This window comes from Vombatus ursinus, unplaced genomic scaffold (assembly GCF_900497805.2).
Source record: "Vombatus ursinus unplaced genomic scaffold, bare-nosed wombat genome assembly UNPS02003292.1, whole genome shotgun sequence".
NCBI lineage: Eukaryota > Metazoa > Chordata > Mammalia > Diprotodontia > Vombatidae > Vombatus > Vombatus ursinus.
Window position 1 is genome coordinate 4,849,009 of NW_020943070.1, and position 19,512 is coordinate 4,868,520.

The 19,512-nt window shown below is 47.6% G+C and overlaps 2 protein-coding genes across 8 annotated transcripts in view; one reads left to right on the plus strand and one right to left on the minus strand.

Moving 5' to 3' along the window:
* Positions 1-9,389, plus strand: part of TMPRSS6 (transmembrane serine protease 6) — a 55,266-nt gene extending 45,877 nt beyond the window's left edge. For all 5 annotated transcript variants that reach the window (XM_027870924.1, XM_027870933.1, XM_027870918.1 and 2 more), the window contains 5 exons: positions 597-713; positions 2,494-2,662; positions 5,379-5,650; positions 6,196-6,332; positions 8,268-9,389. In XM_027870924.1, coding sequence (XP_027726725.1) covers positions 597-713; positions 2,494-2,662; positions 5,379-5,650; positions 6,196-6,332; positions 8,268-8,426 — 854 coding nt within the window. In that variant the 3' untranslated portion in view covers positions 8,427-9,389. The remainder of the gene's footprint in view (positions 1-596; positions 714-2,493; positions 2,663-5,378; positions 5,651-6,195; positions 6,333-8,267) is intronic.
* A 1,022-nt stretch (positions 9,390-10,411) lies between these two features.
* Positions 10,412-19,512, minus strand: part of KCTD17 (potassium channel tetramerization domain containing 17) — a 19,176-nt gene continuing 10,075 nt past the window's right edge. The window contains exons 5-7 of one of the 3 annotated variants that reach the window (XM_027873925.1): positions 18,168-18,293; positions 13,547-13,658; positions 10,412-11,556 (exon numbers count right to left, since the gene is read on the minus strand). In XM_027873925.1, the coding sequence (XP_027729726.1) occupies positions 11,354-11,556; positions 13,547-13,658; positions 18,168-18,293 (441 nt within the window). In that variant the 3' untranslated portion in view covers positions 10,412-11,353. Of the gene's footprint in view, positions 11,557-13,362; positions 13,659-18,167; positions 18,294-19,512 lie in introns of those variants that run through there. The other 2 variants (XM_027873935.1, XM_027873928.1) reach the window with 2 other exon arrangements.

Here is a 19,512-nt window from a genome sequence, read left to right on the forward strand (position 1 = left end):
GTGAATCATAGATTTGGAAGTGGTGAAAAGTCATCTTATCCAACCCCCTCATTTTACAAATGGGGAAACTGAGGCCAGTGGAAGGTAAGTGGCTTGCCCAACATCAAAGGAGTAGGAAGTTATAGAGCCAGGTTTTGAACCTCACTGACCATTTGGGGAGGTTGTAGAGAGCTTTTCCATTCAGACACGGTTAGGACTAAATGAGCTCCCAGGCATTTTCCAGCTCCAAAATTCTTTTACTCGGTGAAACCTGTGTCTCTAAAACTCACACCCACGGCTCCCGACTCCACTTTCTGGGATCAAGAAAACAGAACTAGTCTCTCCTTTAGGTGCAAGGCCCTCAAATGTCTGCCCAGAGTTCTTAGATCCTCCCTGAGCCTTCTCTTCTCCAGCCTAAACTTCCTCAGCTCCTTCAATCCGTCTTTGTACAGTAGAGTCTCCAGTCCTCCCGCCATCTTGGCCACCTTCCTCCGGAAGTGTTCTCTCTTACCAAGGTTCTTTCTAAAAGGTGGTTCCCAGAATGAAATACGATGCTCTTGGTGTGGTCTGATCTGGGCCACATAGAGAAAGGTTACCCTCCTTCTCTCTTCTCCCAGGGGTGCCCTGTGGGGCTTTCAAATACCAGTGTGCTGATGGGAGCTGCCTGAAGAAACCCAACCCTCAATGTGATGATAACCCTGACTGCGATGACCAGTCTGATGAGCAACACTGTGGTAAGGAACCAATCTAAGCTGAGGGCTAGAGGGAACATGGATCTTGTCTGCTTTGGGACAAGGCCAAGAGTGGGCAGAGCATCTCATCCTCAAAAACAGGGTGAATAACCCCATAGGTCAAGAAACCTGAGACCTTGCCCCAACTTTGACACTCACTCAACTGTATGACCTTGAACAAGTAAATCACTTGACTTCTCTGGGCCCTAGCTGCCTCATCTGTAAAATGGGGATGATTATCCTGGTCCTGTCCATATCAGGCAGTCACACGGCATAGTACATAGAGACTTGGTCTCATAATCAGAAGTCCGTGAGGTCCCCATAGTTTGCCCATTCACATTTAAGTGTGATGAGGACAGCACATGCATCAGCTGCCCAGGGCCTATGATCAAAACCTGGACTGTTTCAATAAGGGTAACAAGAAACAGGGCTACGAAGGTAGGGTTAGCAGAAGCCTCTGACACATGGTGGCTACGTGACCTTGGGCTATCTGACTATACCTCTTTCCCCATCTATCCATCCATCTAGACCTTTATGTATTCATCCACGCACCTAGCAGCATTTTCTATATCTATCGACACCTTTCTATTCATTCATTTATCCCTATTTCCTCCATGGCTGAGAAGCAGCGCACCCTAGTGGATAGATAAGCGTAAGGCTTTGGAGTCGGGAAACTTTGGGTCTGACACCTAGTGGCTGAGTCACTTAACTGTTCTTGCCTTAATTCTTCATTTGTAAAATAAGGAAATTGCCCTCAGTGGCAGCACCAAAGCTGTGAGCCTATGACCTCCATCTGACATTCTATTTATCTAAGTAGCAAGTGGCTTTGGAACAACTGAGCATAAAATTGCTTCCCTTCTTGGGCACAGCAGGTACCGTTCCAGCGTCTTAACAGGGACCATCAGTTGGATACATAAATGGAAGGGCTTGAAAGCCAATGGCCAGCAGAGCCATCGTCTGCTGCCTCTGGAGGACTGCATCCAGGACCCACCCCTATCACCCATCTGTTGGGTGGGGGAATGGGAGGAAAAGGGGCAGGTTGACCAAAGTTCCTGAGACTGCATGCTGCCTATTTAGATGTGTCAGACAGAAATTTAAAAGCTAAAGAATCTTTCCCAACACTTTTTTTTAAAATGTGGTCTACACAAGAGTGTGCTGGAGTCAGCTCACACTGTTCTCTCTGGAGCTGATTGTTAAATTTTCAGTAAGAGTGCTACAAATCAGGGACTCTCTTTCTTGTTTTGTGAATTATCTAAACTTATGAAAATGATGGAGAAAATGGCAATAGTGCAGATTAAACCTGGAAGTATATCCCATACCCTTTTTTTTTTCCTGGAAAGTCAGTTGTTAGACGTTTACCAACCTGATGCTGGCAAGGGCCTCCCTCCCCACACTGATGTTGAACAGCAGAGACACCCTGAATCTTTTTCTGGGCAGGAACCATGGGATGAGGGCTGATTTGTACAATGATCAAAAGCTAGTCATTCGATCCAAGGAAGACAGAGCCACCTGACAGCCATATCAAGTCAGTGCCTACCTTGAGACATGTGAAAACACCTTTTCTCTTAAAGAGCGTCCTGGTTCTTCAAGGGAATCATCGCACACTAACACTAATGACCTGGGTTTCAGTTCTCCTGCAGCCGTGGCCCAGAGCTGGTAGCCAGAGGTGCTCCACAGCTGGACAAGAGAGTGAGGAGGGCCAGGTTCTGGTGCTGGAAGGTTAGGACCTAACCTCGCATCTTATCTCTCTCTTCCTACATTCCTCCCGGCCCAACGAACTCAGACTGTGGGCTCCCGGCTCCTGCCACCAGAATTGTGGGGGGTGCCACGTCCGTAGAGGGGGAGTGGCCATGGCAGGCCAGCTTGCAGGTGAGGGGCCGGCACATCTGCGGGGGGACCCTCGTATCCGATCAATGGGTGGTGACCGCGGCCCACTGTTTCCAGGAAGACAGGTAAGAAATTGGAGAGGGAAAGAGGGCCATGGTCTGTGAGGAAATACAACAGGGGAGTGAAGAGATAGTTAGAAGGGACCATAGTGACCAAGGGAGGGTTTATCAAAAGCTCCTAGAAATTGGTAGCTACATGGCACTGTGGACTTGGACTAAAGAAAGACTGGGTTTAAATCCATCCTTAGACGCTTACTAGCTGTATGACCCTGGGCAAGTCACTTAACCTCTGCCTCAGTTTTCTCATCTATCGAGTGAGATAATAATAACACATACCTCCCAAGGTTGTTGTGAGGATAAAATGAGATAACATGTAAAGCATACATAAATGCTAGTGATTATTATTCCTAGTCATGTAATTGTACATAATAAGCCACTTGACATTTCTAAACTAGACTTTTTCCCCATTAGAATGTAAGCTCCCCCAATGTGTTGCAAATAGTAGGTGCTTAATAAATACTTAATTAGTTGATTGCTTCAGAGGCTTCTGAAGTACAGTGGAAAGAGCCTTGAAGCAGTCAGGGAAGCTAAGTTAAAATGCAGGCTCAGATGCTAGCTCCCTGTGTGACCAGGGCAAAGTCACTTCCCTTCCTTGAAGCTCAGTTTCTTCCTCCATATAATTAAAGTGTTGAATTAAATGACATCTAAGCTTTCTTCCAGCTGTAAATCTATGAAATCTTTGATGTGGTCAGTCAATACCAGGAACCAGAGACATGGCTAAGCTGGGACAACTGGGATTTTGTCCTAAGGCACTGAAATTTGGAGCTTCCAAAATTTGATGCAGGTACCCTAGCCAAAAAATCAACTAATTTCCCCTTTTGCTTAAATTAATTTATCTCAACTACTTCTTGGAATATTTTCCTCACTGTTTTTTATATACCCACAAAATTCAAGGGGCTGGTCAAAAAACATTTTTTTTCTCCACATCATTAAATAAAAAGTTGATTTCCTCGCCCTGAGTAACAAAATTACTAGCTAATATTCTCTCTGTCACGGAATGAGTGTTGACTACAATCAGAACCTGGTGTTAGGTACCAGGGGGAGATAACGAAGGGGGAAGCTCAGGAGCTGGTGGCTTGATATGAAGAAAATGGCAGCTATTCCAAAGTGAAATGCATTACTAGGGGAGGTAGTGAGTTCCCCATCATGGGAGGTCTCCAAACAGAGACTAGATGGCAATTTGTCAGTGGTGTTGTGGAAGGCATTGCTGCATAGGAGCTGGTTGGAAAAGATGGTCCCTGAGTTCTGGACCTTCCAGCTCCAAATTTTGAATTCTCTAACATTTGTATAGAACTCTATGTGTCCAAAGAGCCTTTGTGTCACATAACCCATAAGATTTGTTCCTATTAGGCCCCCTGTCAGTGATCTGGTACCTCTCACTCTTTTTTACTGATGAGGCCACTAAGGCTCAGAGAAGGGAAATGACTTGCCCAAATCAAGCCTCAGGTAGGAAAAGGCAGACATCAAGGTAGACTTCCTTATTTCAAGTCCAAGGTGCTTTCTGCCTATCCTCAAAGATCTGCCAAATGAAGGCACAAAAGAATAGCAAGATGGAAATCCACATCAGAGCACCGTGCCTTAACCTATCACTGCTAAAATTTAGGGAACTCTTCAAGGTCATAAATTAGGGGAAACATGCCAATCAGCCTTAGCGGGACAGTCTCCTCGTAGGGAAATGCCCTTTCTTCAATGAAATCCCAGATCCAGTCCATGGCCCTTTAAAATTTACAGAGCACAGGTTTACAGTTAGCTCAGTGGATGCTCACAAGGACCCTGGGAGATGCTATTACATCCCCATTTTACAGACGAGGAAACTGTTGCTCAGATTGGCTAATGACTTACCCTGGCCAAAGTAAGTGTCCGAATGCTGATTCTGGCAGGGGGCTCCTAATTCCAAGTCCCAGCATATATTCTGCATGTACTTACAGCCTTCCCTTCTAGAATGTAAGCTCCTTGGAGGGAGAGACTTTTACTGTTTTCTTTGAGTCTCCAGTGCCTAAACCAGTGCCTACTGTGGAGTAGGCATTTAAGAAGTGTTTGATGAGTGAATGATTAATTGAACTTGGGTGGAGTTGGTCAGGGAAGGCTTCTAGTGGAAAGGTGATCTTAAAGAAGGGTATTAAGGGAGAAAGGGGGGCAAGTTGGTAGAGAGAAGGACCAGGGTTCCAAGCCAGTGAAATCACATCTGTAAAGCAGAAACAAGTGTTACATCCAGCAACCCACAAGCACCAACTATGTGCCAAATATTATGGTAGGCATGGGTAATATACATCAACCAATCAGCAAGAATTTATTAAGCACCTGCTGTGTGCCAGGAATGATGCTACGTGTCAGTGATACAAACCAACCACCCAATCAATCAACAAGCATTTATTAGGTACCTACTATATGCCAGACATCATGGTAGACACTAGTGATACAAATCTACCAGTTAATCAACAAGCATTTATTAAACACTATTTGCCAAGTACTGTGCTAGGTGCTAGTGATACACACCAACCAAATTAATCAACAGCATTTATTAAGCACCTACTATGTGCCAGATACTGTGCTAGGTGTTAATAATACAGACTAACCAAATTAACGAATCAACAGCATTTATTAAGCACCTACTATGTGCAAGGCACTGTGCTGGGTGCTTGGCTGAATGGGGCATGTGGCTGGTGGGGGGAATCATCATAAGGGCATTAATCAAGTCTTCTCCTCCACACCCGGCCCCTAGCATGGCCTCCCCATCGGTCTGGACCGTGTTCCTGGGCAGGATCCACCACGGCGCTCGCTGGCCTGGTGGGGTATCCTTCAAGGTTAGCCGCCTGCTCCTTCATCCCTACTATGAGGAGGACAGCCACAACTATGACGTGGCCCTGTTGAAGCTGGATCATCCCGTGGTCCGCTCAGCCCTGATCATGCCCATCTGTATGCCTGCCCCATCCCACTTTTTCCAACCTGGTCTTCACTGCTGGATCACAGGCTGGGGGGCACTTCGAGAAGGAGGTAGGTAACTGTCAGGAAAGGGAGGGCCTAAATGGGACCCTCTATACTAAAACCCATGTGTTGAAGGGTAGGTTCAAATCCCACCATTACTCCTAAGGTGACCAAACTAGAGAAAATGTGGAGGCCAGAGTGTCACTGGAGCCCACATTGGGACCAAAGGGACTTCAGAGGCCATGGAATCCAACCCCCTTATTTTACAAAAAAAGGAAACTGAGGCCCAAAAAGGGGGGCTCATGAAATCACCTGATAGTCATTTAGAGCTAGATGGCATCTCAAAGGCCATCCAACCCAACCCCCTCATTTCACAGATGAGGAAACTGAAGCCCAAGGGAGGTTAAGTCATCTTCCCAAGGTCACACAGGAAGTAAATGTAAGAGCCAAGACCCAAACCCAAGTCCTCTGCCTCCAACACCAACATTCCTTCACAGCGCCCCTCCAAGATTGAGACTCTAGAGAAAACTTAAGTAAGTGAGGGGAAGCCAGGTAGGAAACCCCAACTAGGCTTCGTTTCTTCTCATCCATCTCCCTGATACCCCACCTGGCAGGTCCTTCCAGCAACACCCTCCAGAAGGTAGATGTAGAGCTGATACAGCAGGATCTGTGCAACGAAGCTTACCGCTACCAAGTTACCCCTCAGATGCTGTGTGCCGGCCATCGCAAAGGCAAGAAGGATGCCTGCCAGGTGACTGATACCCAGGGGATGGTCTCCCTCCACACCAAGGCAGGCGCCCATAGGTTCATAGAATCATTGATTTGGAGCTGGCAAGAATCTTAGTGGGATACAGTGACAAGGGCACTGGATTTGTAATCAAAAGACCTGGGTTCAAATCATGCTTCTGGTACTGTGTGATCATGGACAAGTCACTTTCTCTTCTCTGGGGGTCCATTCTCTCAGGCATGTCACTTCTATGATCCCTTCGAGCCCTAAATCTCTGGCCATTTGACTCCCAATCTGGAGTTCCCCTGTTTCCTGATCTATTTCCCCTGATGGAAGCAAAAGGTTGGAAAATTAAGGCTTCTAACACCACACTCCCTCACCATTGATAATCTCTCCGGGATCTGGAGAAAATGCAGTTCTCTTGACACTGTTCCTGGGAGGGAAGGATTCCCTAGGTAAGAAATGATGGCAGGCACTGCAGTCTGGTCCAGGCAGTGCCTCAGGTTGATAACTGCACTTAGGAAAATCACTTCTGTCTGAACCTTTATTCCATCTTACATAAAAGGAGGGGGTTGGGTGCTTCCAATTTTAGACCTAGGATCCTATGACCTAACCCAACTACCTCATATTACAGATGAGGGAACTGTCTCCCAGAGAAGTGACTGATCTAAGGTCATACAGGCAGTCTCTGAACTGGAGCTCAAACCCAAAAGTCCTCTGGCTACAAATCCTAACCTCTTTCAACCCTGCCGGGTAGAGGCAGCCCTGCCTCACCAACATAGAGGTAGGGGAGATTAAAATGTTCCAGTCCCTGGCACATAGTCAGCCCTTAAGCATCTGTGGGCAGTTTTAGAGATGCGAGGGAACTTGGGGGTCAGTGAGTTCAACCTCTTCATTTTATAGCTGAAGAAGCTAAAGTCCAGAGAGAAATGACTTGCCCAGGGTCATACAGGCAGTAGGCGTCTGAAGACGAGTAGATTTGAACTTCCTCATTCTAAATCCTGCAGAATCACAAGAGTTTCAGCTCCCTAGAGATGGGTTGGGTAGTAAGGCCAGGCTGGGGTTCAGGGGAAAGTGGAGCATGGGACTTGGAAAGAGTCATTTCTGCTCTATGTAGAATACCTTATTCTTTTTAAAAACACATCCTAGGGGCAGCTAGGTGGCACAGTGGATAGAGCACGGGCTCTGAAGTCAGGAGGACCTGAGTTCAAATCCAGCCTCAGACCAAACACTTGACACTCACTAGCTGTGTGACCCTGGGCAAGTCACTTAACCCCAATTGCCTAAAAAAACACACATCCCTACCCACTCTACCCTTTGGTCTTCACAACAGTAATGTGCAGGTAGAGATTCATTATCTCCTTCTTACAGATGAGGAAATCAATGTCCAAAGAGTTTAAACATCCTGCCCCAAAACACCCAGCTAGTTAAGAAAAAGAAGCAAGTATCCCAACCCCTTGGCTAGCATTTCTCAACCACAAGGAATTGGAACCCTGTCTGGGAGAACTGTGTTTCTTTCAAGGCAGCAAGCTTGCCTAGTAGATAGAGCAGAGACTTGGACATGGGAAGGCTTCAAATCCTGCCTAAGATATTTACTAACTGGATTGCCCTGGGCAAGGCACTTCCCCATTTCCTTCTCTGCAAAGAGTAATAGAGTTTTTACTGCTGAGGATTGTTAGGCAGATCAAATTCCTACCTGAAACTCCAAAAATAATGTTAAAATATGACATGTTTTAATCTTATATAATAATTTTTAATTTTATGTAAGATTAAAACATGTTTCAATAACACACTTGTAAATATATGACATATTTACATATACTTAATAATATATGTAAAGTGCTCTGCAAATCCCAAAGCATTATACTTGTTCACTATAATCATTAACCTTCTAGCATCCAGAACCCCTGGGTGGCTCTAAGCGGCTGCCTCTGAGTCCTGACGGTGCCTTCTCTCTAGGGTGACTCAGGAGGCCCACTGGTCTGCAAGGAGTCCAGCGGCCGGTGGTTCCTGGCGGGCGTGGTAAGCTGGGGCCTGGGGTGTGGCAGACCGAACTACTTTGGAGTCTACACCAGAATCACTCGGGTGATGGGCTGGATCCAGCAGACTCTGTCCTGAAGACGCTGCATCTGTCCGGCCCAGTTGGGGGCCACCCATTGGCCTAGAGCCCACTCAAGAGCTCCGAAGCCCTGTTTAGCTGGCTCTGCCTCTCCTATGTGGGGGGCTATGGGGGGGGGGGCGGTGCTTCTACCCAGCTGGTGGGAGAATTTGGGTTTTTCCAGGGAGGAGTGGGGCAACAGCTGTGGGGCTGAGGCCATCTACTTTGTTCTACATCCTTTACCTGCTCTCTTCTTTTGGGAGACCCTCCTGACCTGCTTCCTTGCCCCACCACAAGGGATGCAAAAATGTGACTTCGGAATTGACCTGGCCAGGATCTAGTGACATTTGGGTGGTGAAGGCACCTTCCCTCCAAACACCAGCAGCCAGCACCCTCTCCAAAGGCCCACGAGGCTATACTTCCCTTTCTTCCCATCCTCCTGTGGGCCCTGACCCTTTATCAATTCTCAGAGGCCACCCCAGCCTGGAGCCCTTGGGCAGCTCTGACTGGATAGAGAAACTGCTCTGGACTCACAGTGGGCAGAAACTCAAATCCCTGAGGTTTCTCCCTCAGCTAATGTCGAACCAAACAGTTTTTCAAAAACAAGCCCCCCGCTTTTGGATGTGACAGGATGGGGGTTTCCACAAGCCTCCATACTTTGGGGGTGAGGAGGTGCCTGAGCAGAGATGCCAGGGGAATTGGGGTAGGGGGAGTAGCCAGCCTGACTTCACACCCACTGCTATTAAAGGAGCTCTGGCTCCCATCCTAACCTACAGGGATTTTTCACAAGCCAAAGAGGGAAAGAGGCTTCTCAGACCTGAAGCTTTCCTCCATCTCCCTGTCCCTCAACTGGACACCTGGCACCTCAAACCTTCTCTGCATTCTCCCCACCTCCAGTTCCCACTATCTCCCTGGCCCAAGGGAGGTGTAAGGAAAGTCACTGAGACTCAGCCCAAAATAAATCTGCTTTAACGGCCTGCTGAGTCTGGTTTTCATCTGACTCTTTTTCTCTCCAAAATCATAGAATCCTACACTGGATTTAGAGCTAGGATAAACATTAGAAATGACCTTGCTCAACCCCCTCAGTTAATAGAGGATAGAATATCAACTCATGGACTTCTTCAATTCCTAGTGCCTAACATACAGTAGGCGCTTAATAAATGCTTGATTGGTTGAAAAGAAACAGGCCCAGAGCAGAGGAAAGTGACTCACCTAGGGTCACATAGGTAGGATTGAAACTCTGTCTGCTGACTCAAAATCCAGTGTTCTACCACGCCACCATGCCAAAACAGCGACCTGAGGACAGCTGAGAATGCTGCTGGGACAGCGTCCGAAATCTGTAGATCAACAGTGTTCCCTCTGGCTAGCCTTGAACTTCTTCCCCTTTGCTCTTCTGCTCAGCAGCAAATCATTGAAGGGACAACCTTAAAACACGGCAGAAGGACGGAACGATTCCCAGCCCTGTGACCCCTGGAAGGGCCCAGTCCTGCCAAGGTTAGGGCCAATACAGTCAAGGGCCATGAGCCCAGGCTCCTGGGCTGAATGCCCAGGATTGAGCCTACAGCCTCTCCCTCTCCCCCTGCCCCTTCTCTCCCAAAGGAACAGGGTGGGTTCTACCACTGCCACTGGGAAAATGCCCTTCTCCCTCTGGAGTCCGAGGATCATAAAATGGAAAGCTGGGCCATGATGCTGCAGTGGAAAGAACCCTGGGCTTGCAGCCTAAGCTTCCAATTCTGGCTCTTCCACTTTCTTCTGGCGTAACCTTGGGCAAGTCATTATGCTCCAGGCTTTGGTTTCCCCATCTGTCCAATGAGAGGGGATCGGACTAGATGATGTCTGAGGTCTCTAGTCCAAGCCCCTCGTTGGACAGATGCAGAAGGCCAGAGAGAGGAAGGGATCCAAGGTTCCTCAAGCAATGTGAGAGCTGGTATTTGAACCTTGGCACCCTCCTCTCCTTTCCCTGCCCCGAACCCACCCCAAGAGAAAAGTGAGTCAGAGGAGCCAGAGGTTTCTATCAAGGCTTTATTAACAAGGCTGCATCCAACACAGTTGTGAAGTCCACCATTCAGTCCCCAGGATAGAGAGGGGCATCTCCCTAGGGTCACACTCTCACTGATTCAACCCCGCACCCCAGTTCTGAGGGTCAGGATGAGCGGCCTTCATTCATCTTCCTTCACCCTCCTTCTGGGGCACCCAAGGTATGCTAACATGGTCTTCTTTCTTCTGACTGAAACAGTCCGACGGAGGAGGGCAGTCACAAGAGAGAGAGGGGACTATTGCAGACAGAACCAGAAGGGGGTCAGTTTGACGCCTCAGTGGGCAGCTGAAATCACAAAGCTGAACTGAGGCAGAGGCTGGTTCTGCAGAGGGTAGCATGGTTCTCCCTCATTTCTATCAAAGGGTGCCATGAGCAGAAGGGAAGGAAGATGAGAAGAACCCCAGGGCAGATTTGTCTTTATTTCTGAGGCTTGCTCCCCATCCAAATGTCTTCCCACCAAGGCCTGAAGCTCCACCGTTAATGACCCATTCCTTGGAGTTAAATACAATTGTCTCCCTGAGCAGTATTTTTTTGGGGGAAAAAAAAGCCAATCCCTTTGGGACAGGCCGTGAGAACAGCTTGCATCAATAGTTTCTCTGAGTATTTTCATACATTATCAGCTCATTCCATCCTCACAACAGCCCTGTGAGGTGGGCAAGGCAAGGGTTAGCATCCCCAGTTTGGAGGCAAGGAAACTGAGGGCCAGAGTGATGTTCCTGAGCCCACTTTAGTGAGGTTAACTCATACTTTTCCTCCCTGGTGAGAGAAACATAACTGGGAAGGAGTCGAGGGCCCTGGAAACTGAACCCTGCCTGGATACCTGCCCTCATGTCCTCACTGCTGAAATGTAAAAATCCCCATCTCAGTTGCCCCCACCCCAGCCTGACCAACCAATGTGAACACATTGCATCATCTCCTGCGTTTGGGGGGACAGGGAACCAGAGGGAGTGCCTGAAAGGGACAGGGGTGAGGGTAACTGCTGGGGCAATCTGCTTCGGCCCAGGAATGCTGCCACAGGCCACAGTAAAAAAATAAAGATTTCAGAACAGAAAACAAAAATTCCCGGAAGATGATCAACGTTCTCACATCTGGGAGCCTCTGGCTTGTAACAGCTAAAAGATAAGAGGGGTTGGGAGACAGTGGATGGGAGGAGGGGAGAGTCAGCAGGGGAACGTGCAGGAGTAAGGGCAGGGAGGATGGTGCAGAGGGGCCAGGTTGGTGGTGAAAAATAGGAGACAGAAATGGAGAGAGGGAGAGAGAGAGAAGAGAGCAGGTAAGTCACATTCATTGTCACGGAAAAGGGCAGGTATCAGGCTGAGGATGGAAACGTTGGGGTGTCAGGTGGAAAGCTGGGCTAGAGCCCACGAATTCCTGCCTCTGCCTCGAGAATGAAAGAATGAAGAGGCTGGAGGGAGTCCCTCCCAATGGTCCTTAATGCCCTCCCCTTTAAATCCCCTCCCATTCACCTCCTCCCCCCACCTCCACCCCCTAGCACCAACCTCATGCAGATCAGGCTCTAGAGCCCAAGTCCAGGAAAACAACGACCTTTCCAAGTCGGGGAGGAGGGGAGACAGCCCAGCCTGCTAGCGCTGGGAGGCAGCATTTAGTCCAATCATTGCCTTCTCTTTGCAGATAGAGCTACTGAGTCCCCAAGATTGGAAGCGACTTGCCCACAGTCAACTGGCCTGGCCAAGAGCAGGCACGAAACCCAGGTCCCCCTGACAACAAGTTCATTGTCTTTCCCACCAGGGATTTAGGACCTTGTCTTCATTCTGTGCAAGGCCTCAGGCAAAAGGATCGAGAAAACCAGGCTGCCTAGATCAGGGACATTGAGGAGACGGGATAAAGGATCTCATTCCCGGAGAAGGCATGATGATGGTTTCTGGGAGGCTCGGGAGAGGAAGCCCCGGGACCCGCAGTCACCTGGATTCTTAGGTCTCTCCCTCTTATCTGGGCCCTGCCACATGTGGGCAAGTGTGTTCACGTATCTATTCCCCCGCCCCACCCACACAGCCCCACCTTCATTCTTGTGGCTTCGAACCCCAGACCACGATAGAAATGCACCGAGAAAAAAGGAGATTGCAAAAAGTCAGTCCCCCGCCAAAAAATACGCTTAGCTGTAGTCAAGGAACAGAAGGTAAGCCCTCTTCCTCTCACACCCCCGTCGCTGCCCAAGCTACACACCAGGAACTGGGAGCTCTGCAGGAGAGGGAGAGGACGGGAACCCCTCCAACGGAGCTCAGCCTCAGGCTTGGGAGGGTACGGAGAGAAACCTGAAAGGAGGAGCGATCTGAGACGGGGGCTAGAAGAGGAGGCGTGGGCAAAGTGGTGCGGAGGCACGATTCCTTTCTAGAAAGTGTGGAAGCAGCCAGGGGGTGGAAGACTACAGTGATAGAATCCAGAACCGGAAAGGGCTTTACAGGTGATCTAGTTCAACCCACTTATTGGACAGGTGAGGAAACTGAGGCTCAGAGAGGGAAACTGACATGCCTGAGTCCATAGGATTATGGGATTATAGGATTATGGGATTTGGAGACGGAAGGGACCTTGGCGGCCATCCGGCCCAGCTCCTTCATATTTCCGAGCTGGGATTTGAACCCAGGTTTTCTGACGCCAAACCCCATGCTTTGGGATTACACTGAGCTGCCCTGGACGTCGGAGGAACCGCGCCCTGAGGGAGCGTTGATGGCGTGAGCGCCCCTCAGGAGGGGGGAGTAGGAAGAGAGGAAACAGGGGCAAGAGGTGAGAGAGAGGAAGCAGGGAGCAGATGAGATCCAGGAGGAGGCAGAAGTGGGTGAAGATGAGATGGACCCTTCAGGAGGAGGAAGAGGAGGAAGATGAGACGGCGAGAAGGGGAGAGAATGAGCAGGATCCCGACACAGCTGCACTGCAAAAAAAAAAAAAAAAAAGACAAAAGCAAGAGAAGGGATGGTTATGACCGGCGCCCGGGGACAGGGGCGGAGCTGACGAGGGCTAGTACCCGGCCCCCCCCGGCCCCCAGCACAGCTCGGCGGCTACCTCCGATGGACTCTCACCAGAAGGGACAGGTGGCTTTACGCTCAGGCTTTTACTAAAATCATTTTCCTCAGGGGGTTGCTGCACCTTTCTCGTCCGAATCTGCCTCGGGTTCCACCTGCACCTCATCCACCTGCACCACCTCCTCCTCCTCCTCCTCCTGCCGCTCTTCCTCCTCCTCCAGCTCCTCCTCCGTGCTCTGTGTCCCAGACGGCCGGACCCAGGGAAGAAAGAGTGGAGACACTTGAAACGGGGCGAGCACGGCTCCCGAGGGTGGGGGCTGCGAGGGCTGCGGGAGCCCGCTAAAGCGCCGGGGGGGGGGGTCGGGGAGCACATCTGCCTCTTCTCCCCCCGCACCCAGCCTGCACTTGTGGAAGGGGCTCCCTCAGGGTGAGAGGAAAAGGATTCGTCAGAGGGAATCGGAGGATTCTGAGTTGGAAAAGTCTGGAGAGGTCACCTAGCCAAAGCCCCCAATTTGACAGAGGAGGAAACTGAGGCCTAGAGAGGTCATAGGATTGTAGAATCCTTGCTTTAGAGCTAGAAAGGACTTCAATCTAGTCCAGCTCCTTTGTTTTACAGAGAAGGAAACTGAGGCCCAAGGGACTTGCCCACAGTCAGAGAGATGGGGAGAAAATGTCCGAGCTGGGATTTGAGGTTCTCCAACTCTAAAACAAAGACTCTTGTCACTCCTTCTACCCACTTGCGCGGGTTCCTGTCTTCAGAGCCAAGCTGAAATCCTTTTCTATGGCTGTGTGACCCTGGGCAAGTCACTTAACTCCTCAGCGTTCCAGGTAATTCTCTAGGAACATATGTAGCTGATGTGCATAAGTAGGAGGAGTTCCTTACCTAATCCTGATGTAATAGCAGGTCCATTAAAAATTCAGATTTTTAGATTTAATAGATTATATTTTATAGAATTCTAATACACAACATAAGTATTATAAGGTATATAACTGTAATAATATAGAGATAGTATGATATTTATAATATGTATAATTCTAATAATATAAATATAAGTTCATCTAATTCTAATAATTATAATTTTATATAATTCTAATAACATAATATAAATATTAGAATTATTATACTATTTATACAGCATGACTGCTATATAAATAGTATAATCATTCTAATTTTGTTATGTTGTTGTTCAGTCTTTTTTTTAGTTGTGTCTGACTCTTCCTGACCCCATTTGGGGTTTTCTTGGCAAAGACAGTGGAGTGGTTTGCTATTTCCTCCTCTAGGTCATCTTACAAATGAGGAACTGAGACAAATAGAGTTACGTGACTTGCCCAGGGTCACACAGCTAGTATGTGTCTGAGGCCAAATTTAAACTCAGGTCTTCCTAACTCCAGGCCCGGCATTCTATCCATTTGGCCACCTAGCTACCCCTAAACAAATTATAATAACATATAAATATTATAATTTTATAATTCTAAAATATTATACTTGAATAATATCATACAAATATTGTAATAATGTAATAAAATTTGGATTTATTAACAATAATAATAACTAGCACTATAGAGAGCTTTAAGGTTTGCTAAGTGCTTTAAAAATATTACTTCATTTGATCCTCACAACAACCCTAGCAAGTAGGTGCTATTATTGTTGCTATTTTACAGATGAGGAAACTGAGGTAAACAGAGGCTAAGTGACTTGCCCAGGGTCACACAGCTATTAAGTATCTGAGACTGGATTTGAATTCAGGTCTTCCTGAGTTTAGTTCCAGGGTTCTATTCACTGCCCCACCTAACTCCCCTAGTACTTTAAAAAGTATAGCTTTAAGAGAAGCTAGATGCACGCGTGAGGTAGGAGTGGAGGTGGGTAGAGGAGCTTGGGCACCTCACCAACCTCCACACACACCCCCAGGGCCAGAAAGGGACTTGATTTTCAGATCCCTACTCAGCCTTGCTCCCCTTGTAATGAGGAGGTAGAGGGAATTCGAAGGAACCTTGGCTTCCTGGTAGACCTGGGCATCTGGCACCCACACTACTCTGCCTGGCATTCCTTGGCGCTGTCCTCAGAAAAGACACTTAAGGTTCAAATTTCATCCCCGCTACTTGCTTAGCACCTTCTCAGTCACATAGTAGACACTTAATAAATACTTTTACCTCTGTGACCTCAGCTTTCCTCATCTGTAAAATAAGGGATGTGTGGGGTAGACTAGGTGATCTCTACGGATCCTTCTAACTAGGGTCAAGATCCCAGAGGCCCAGAGTCTTGGGGGCAGAAGGGACCTCAGAAGTCAGTTCAGACCATCTAACCCAGAAGCATGCTGGTCAATGTTGGGTGTAGGGGGATGTATACCTGACACAATTAATTAGCAGTAATAACATTTCTCCATCACTTTCTTAGGTCTGGACAATTCACAAACTATAAATCAAGCCCTGATGGGTAGTGTTTTTGGATTTTTGAGGTGGAAATGCTCACAATGAAAATTTAACCACTGGCTGCCTCCAGAACACCTCTGATCTAATCTGACCCTCACATTTTACACAGGAGGAAACTGAGAATCCGGAAAGGAAACGGGACTTTGCAAGGTCACCTGATGAGCAAATAACAGAAGGCAGATCCCAGCCTTGGTCCTCTGCCCCTCCCCCCATTCCATTCCATTGCTCTTTCTAACATGTCCCTCAGCAGGCACTGGAGAGGGGTAGATGGTGCAACGTTTGGAGTCAGGAAGACCTGGGATCAAATCCTTCCTCAGACACTTACTAGCTATGTGACACCAGGCAAGTTACATCTTCTTCCTGGGCCTCAGTTTCCTCATCTGTAAAATGAGGGGGTTACATTGGATAAGGGATTCTTAGCTTTTTTGTTTGTCATGAACCTGTTTGACATTGGGGTGAAGTTTACAGATCCCTTCTCAGAGTAATGTTCTGAAATGCATAAAACATAATACTTGACTACAAAGGAATCCAATTATTCTGATATTTGGTGTTCAAAATATTTTTTATTATTATTATTTTATTTTTTAGGCAATTGGGGTTAAGTGACTTGCCCAGGGTCACACAGCTAGTAAATGTCAAGTGTTTGGTCCGAGGCTGGATTTGAACTCAGGACCTCCTGACTTCAGGGCCGGTGCTCTATCCGCTGAGCCACCTAGCTGCCCCTCAAAATATTTTTTAAAAACAAATTCATAGACCCTGGGTTAACCTGGACTACAGTAACTAACTAGTTAATCTAGGGACTATAGAGGTCCCCTCCAGCTCAAGATCTGTGATCTTATAATATTCCCTTAGCCTCAGTTTCCTCATCTTTAAAATGGGAAGGTGGGATAGTTACATTTAGGAGGCATCTAAGTTCAATGCTGGATCTAAATCTGATCTTCTATTCATCCCTTGACAGATCTCCCCGCCTCCTCCAAGGGTGGGGAACTCACTACTTCACAAAACAACTCATCCTACTTGAGAACAGCTCTAATTTATTGGAATCAGTACATTGGTCAGCACATACTTGCCAAGGCTTTAGAAACCACAGAGGACATTACTGTAAGGGAGCATGGGAGAGATTACAATAGGGGCAGACGGACAGACAAAAAGACCTCTACTTCAGGGGAGACCAGGCCATCGACAAGAAGAGCACACAGCCATCTCCCTCCTTCCAAAACTCCTCCCTTTACTAAAGACTCTGCTTCAGACATCAGAGGGTCAGCCTGTCCTCCTGCTGGAATTCATCAGCTCTTGGGCACCATCTCAACTCATCCTTTCTATCCAGGGTTCACATCCCCCTCCAGGAATCCAGACAAATGCCACCACCACCCAGAGGCTTCCAGAAAAAGTCAGACAGCCTCTTGGGCTCAGCCTCCAGGGCTAGCTGGAGAGCCACCCAAAGGCTCAGACCCAGCAGAGAGGAGGAAGCTATTTCCATCAAATGAAGAAGGAGGGCTGGCTTCCCCAAGGCAGGTGCTCATGCTGGGATGATGTAAAGGCATCCCCAGCCAGCCAGCACTTCCTGGGGGTCCATTTAACATCACCCAGCCAGCAGGGACTGCTTAGGAAGGGAAAAGACTCAGTCATTCAGGTCCTAGCTCACTCCTGACAGATTCTGAACCCTTCACCTAGGAAGCCACAGCTAGGCCAGGGAGATCCTTGTGGCCATGATAAGACTACCTTTATAGGCTCTCATCCATCAGACAGAACCAGAGGACTCCAGAGTTGGAAGGAACCTTAGGGATCTAAGTTCAATAACCAAACGAAGACCCTGAGAGTTAAAAAGATTTGCTCACATTGGGAATTAGGAGGAGAAAGGGGACTAAAATCCAACTCTCCTGAGTGCTCACAGTCCTGAGTTGAGACCAAGACCCATCCACTTCATGATGCTGGCTAGAGTCCAGCACCACCACGTACCAGGCCACACCAAACCTCCTGGTATGTGGACTTAAGGTTCCCTAAGGTCCCTTCCAGGTCTAAGCCCTAGGATCCTCTCACTCAGCCCATAAAAGGAGTCTACACTCACCATAACCTCTGTAATGCCTGCCCAAGCCTCCACCCAACAACTACCCCTGCTTGAGCCTGCTTAATTTGGATGCGCTCACAGACAGGAGCACAGCATGGGATGGGATGGCTGTGACTATGGAGCATAATGGATGCCAGAGCAGGAAAGGTGAAGACAGAAGAAACAGGAATGGCAGGCTAGGAGAAGGGGAAGAGAAGAAGGAGAAACTCAGTGGGGCAGAGAGATCAGCTTGAAAGCTGGGTCTCACCTTGGCTTTCCGGCTGGGCTCTGAACTCAGTCCATTGGGAGAGTTGTATAGCTCCTTGGAGACGACACACAGGAATTCTGCCTGGTCCTCGTTCCCATAGTTATAAGAGGACCCAATGTTCACTAGCTAGGAAGGAAGAGCATGGAAAAGTTTCAGATAATGAAAACAATAAGACTGCCAGTACTGATTCTAAGACATGCTGTTACTTCTTCATCCCACACAACCCAGCAGGATTCACTGCACTCATTTTACAGACAAGGAAATGGAGAAATACAGAGGTGAAGTGATTGACTGACATCATTGACTGACTGACAATAGCTGACACAAATGACTGACAAGCTGACAGAATTGAAGAACAGCAGTAGAATCAGGATTAGATTCCTGACTCAATGTACTGCACTAGTTTGCCCCTCCCTAGCAGGCATGTGGGCCAACCACTATTCATTTCTTCAATAAACATTTACTAAGGGCCTGCTGTGAGCAGCACACTGTGCTAGGCATTAGGGGGATAAAAATTTTAAGTAAAAAACTTGATAGACTATGTGCTTCTTGAGGGCAGGGATTGATCCATTATTTCATTTTGGTCTTTGCATTCCCAAGAGGAATCTCTAACAACAGTCCATTCTTCACACAGGTGCCAAAGACACCTTCACAAGGCACAAGACCAATGTGGTGACTCTATTGCTCAAAAACTATCAGTTGATCCCTAGTGCTTCTAGGATAAATGGCAAACTCTTGGCCTGGCATTGAAAGTTCCATGAGACCTGGCTTCAACTCACCTTTCTTTCACAAACCCTAAATTCTGGTCTAACGGGACAGGTAGCTCTTTTCTTGTCTCCTCTTACCCTCCATCACATTTGGGCAAGCCAACCTTCCCCATTCCTAGAAAGTGCTTGCTTTGCCCAGGTTAAATTCTTTCTCTTATTTCAAGATCCAGCTTAGGTGCCCCTTCTTTCAGGAATCTTTCCTGAGATCCTTGGTTAGAAGTAAGCTTTCCCTCCTCATAATCCTTATAACCCTTTTTCTAGTCCTTGCCTTTATCATACTCTACTTCCTATCATATCTGTCTGTTTGTCTATCTATCCATCCATTCATCTATCCATTCAGTCTATCTATCCATCTATATCTATTCATTCATCCTATTTATCCATCTATCATTCATCTATCCATCTATATATCCATTCATCTATCACATATAAATCTATCCATCATATATATACATATATATCATTCAACTATCACCTATATATCATGTATACATATATCCATTTATCCATCCACTTATCTAGCCATTTATACATCCATCCATCTAGCCGTTCATCCATCCATCCATCTAGCCGTTCAT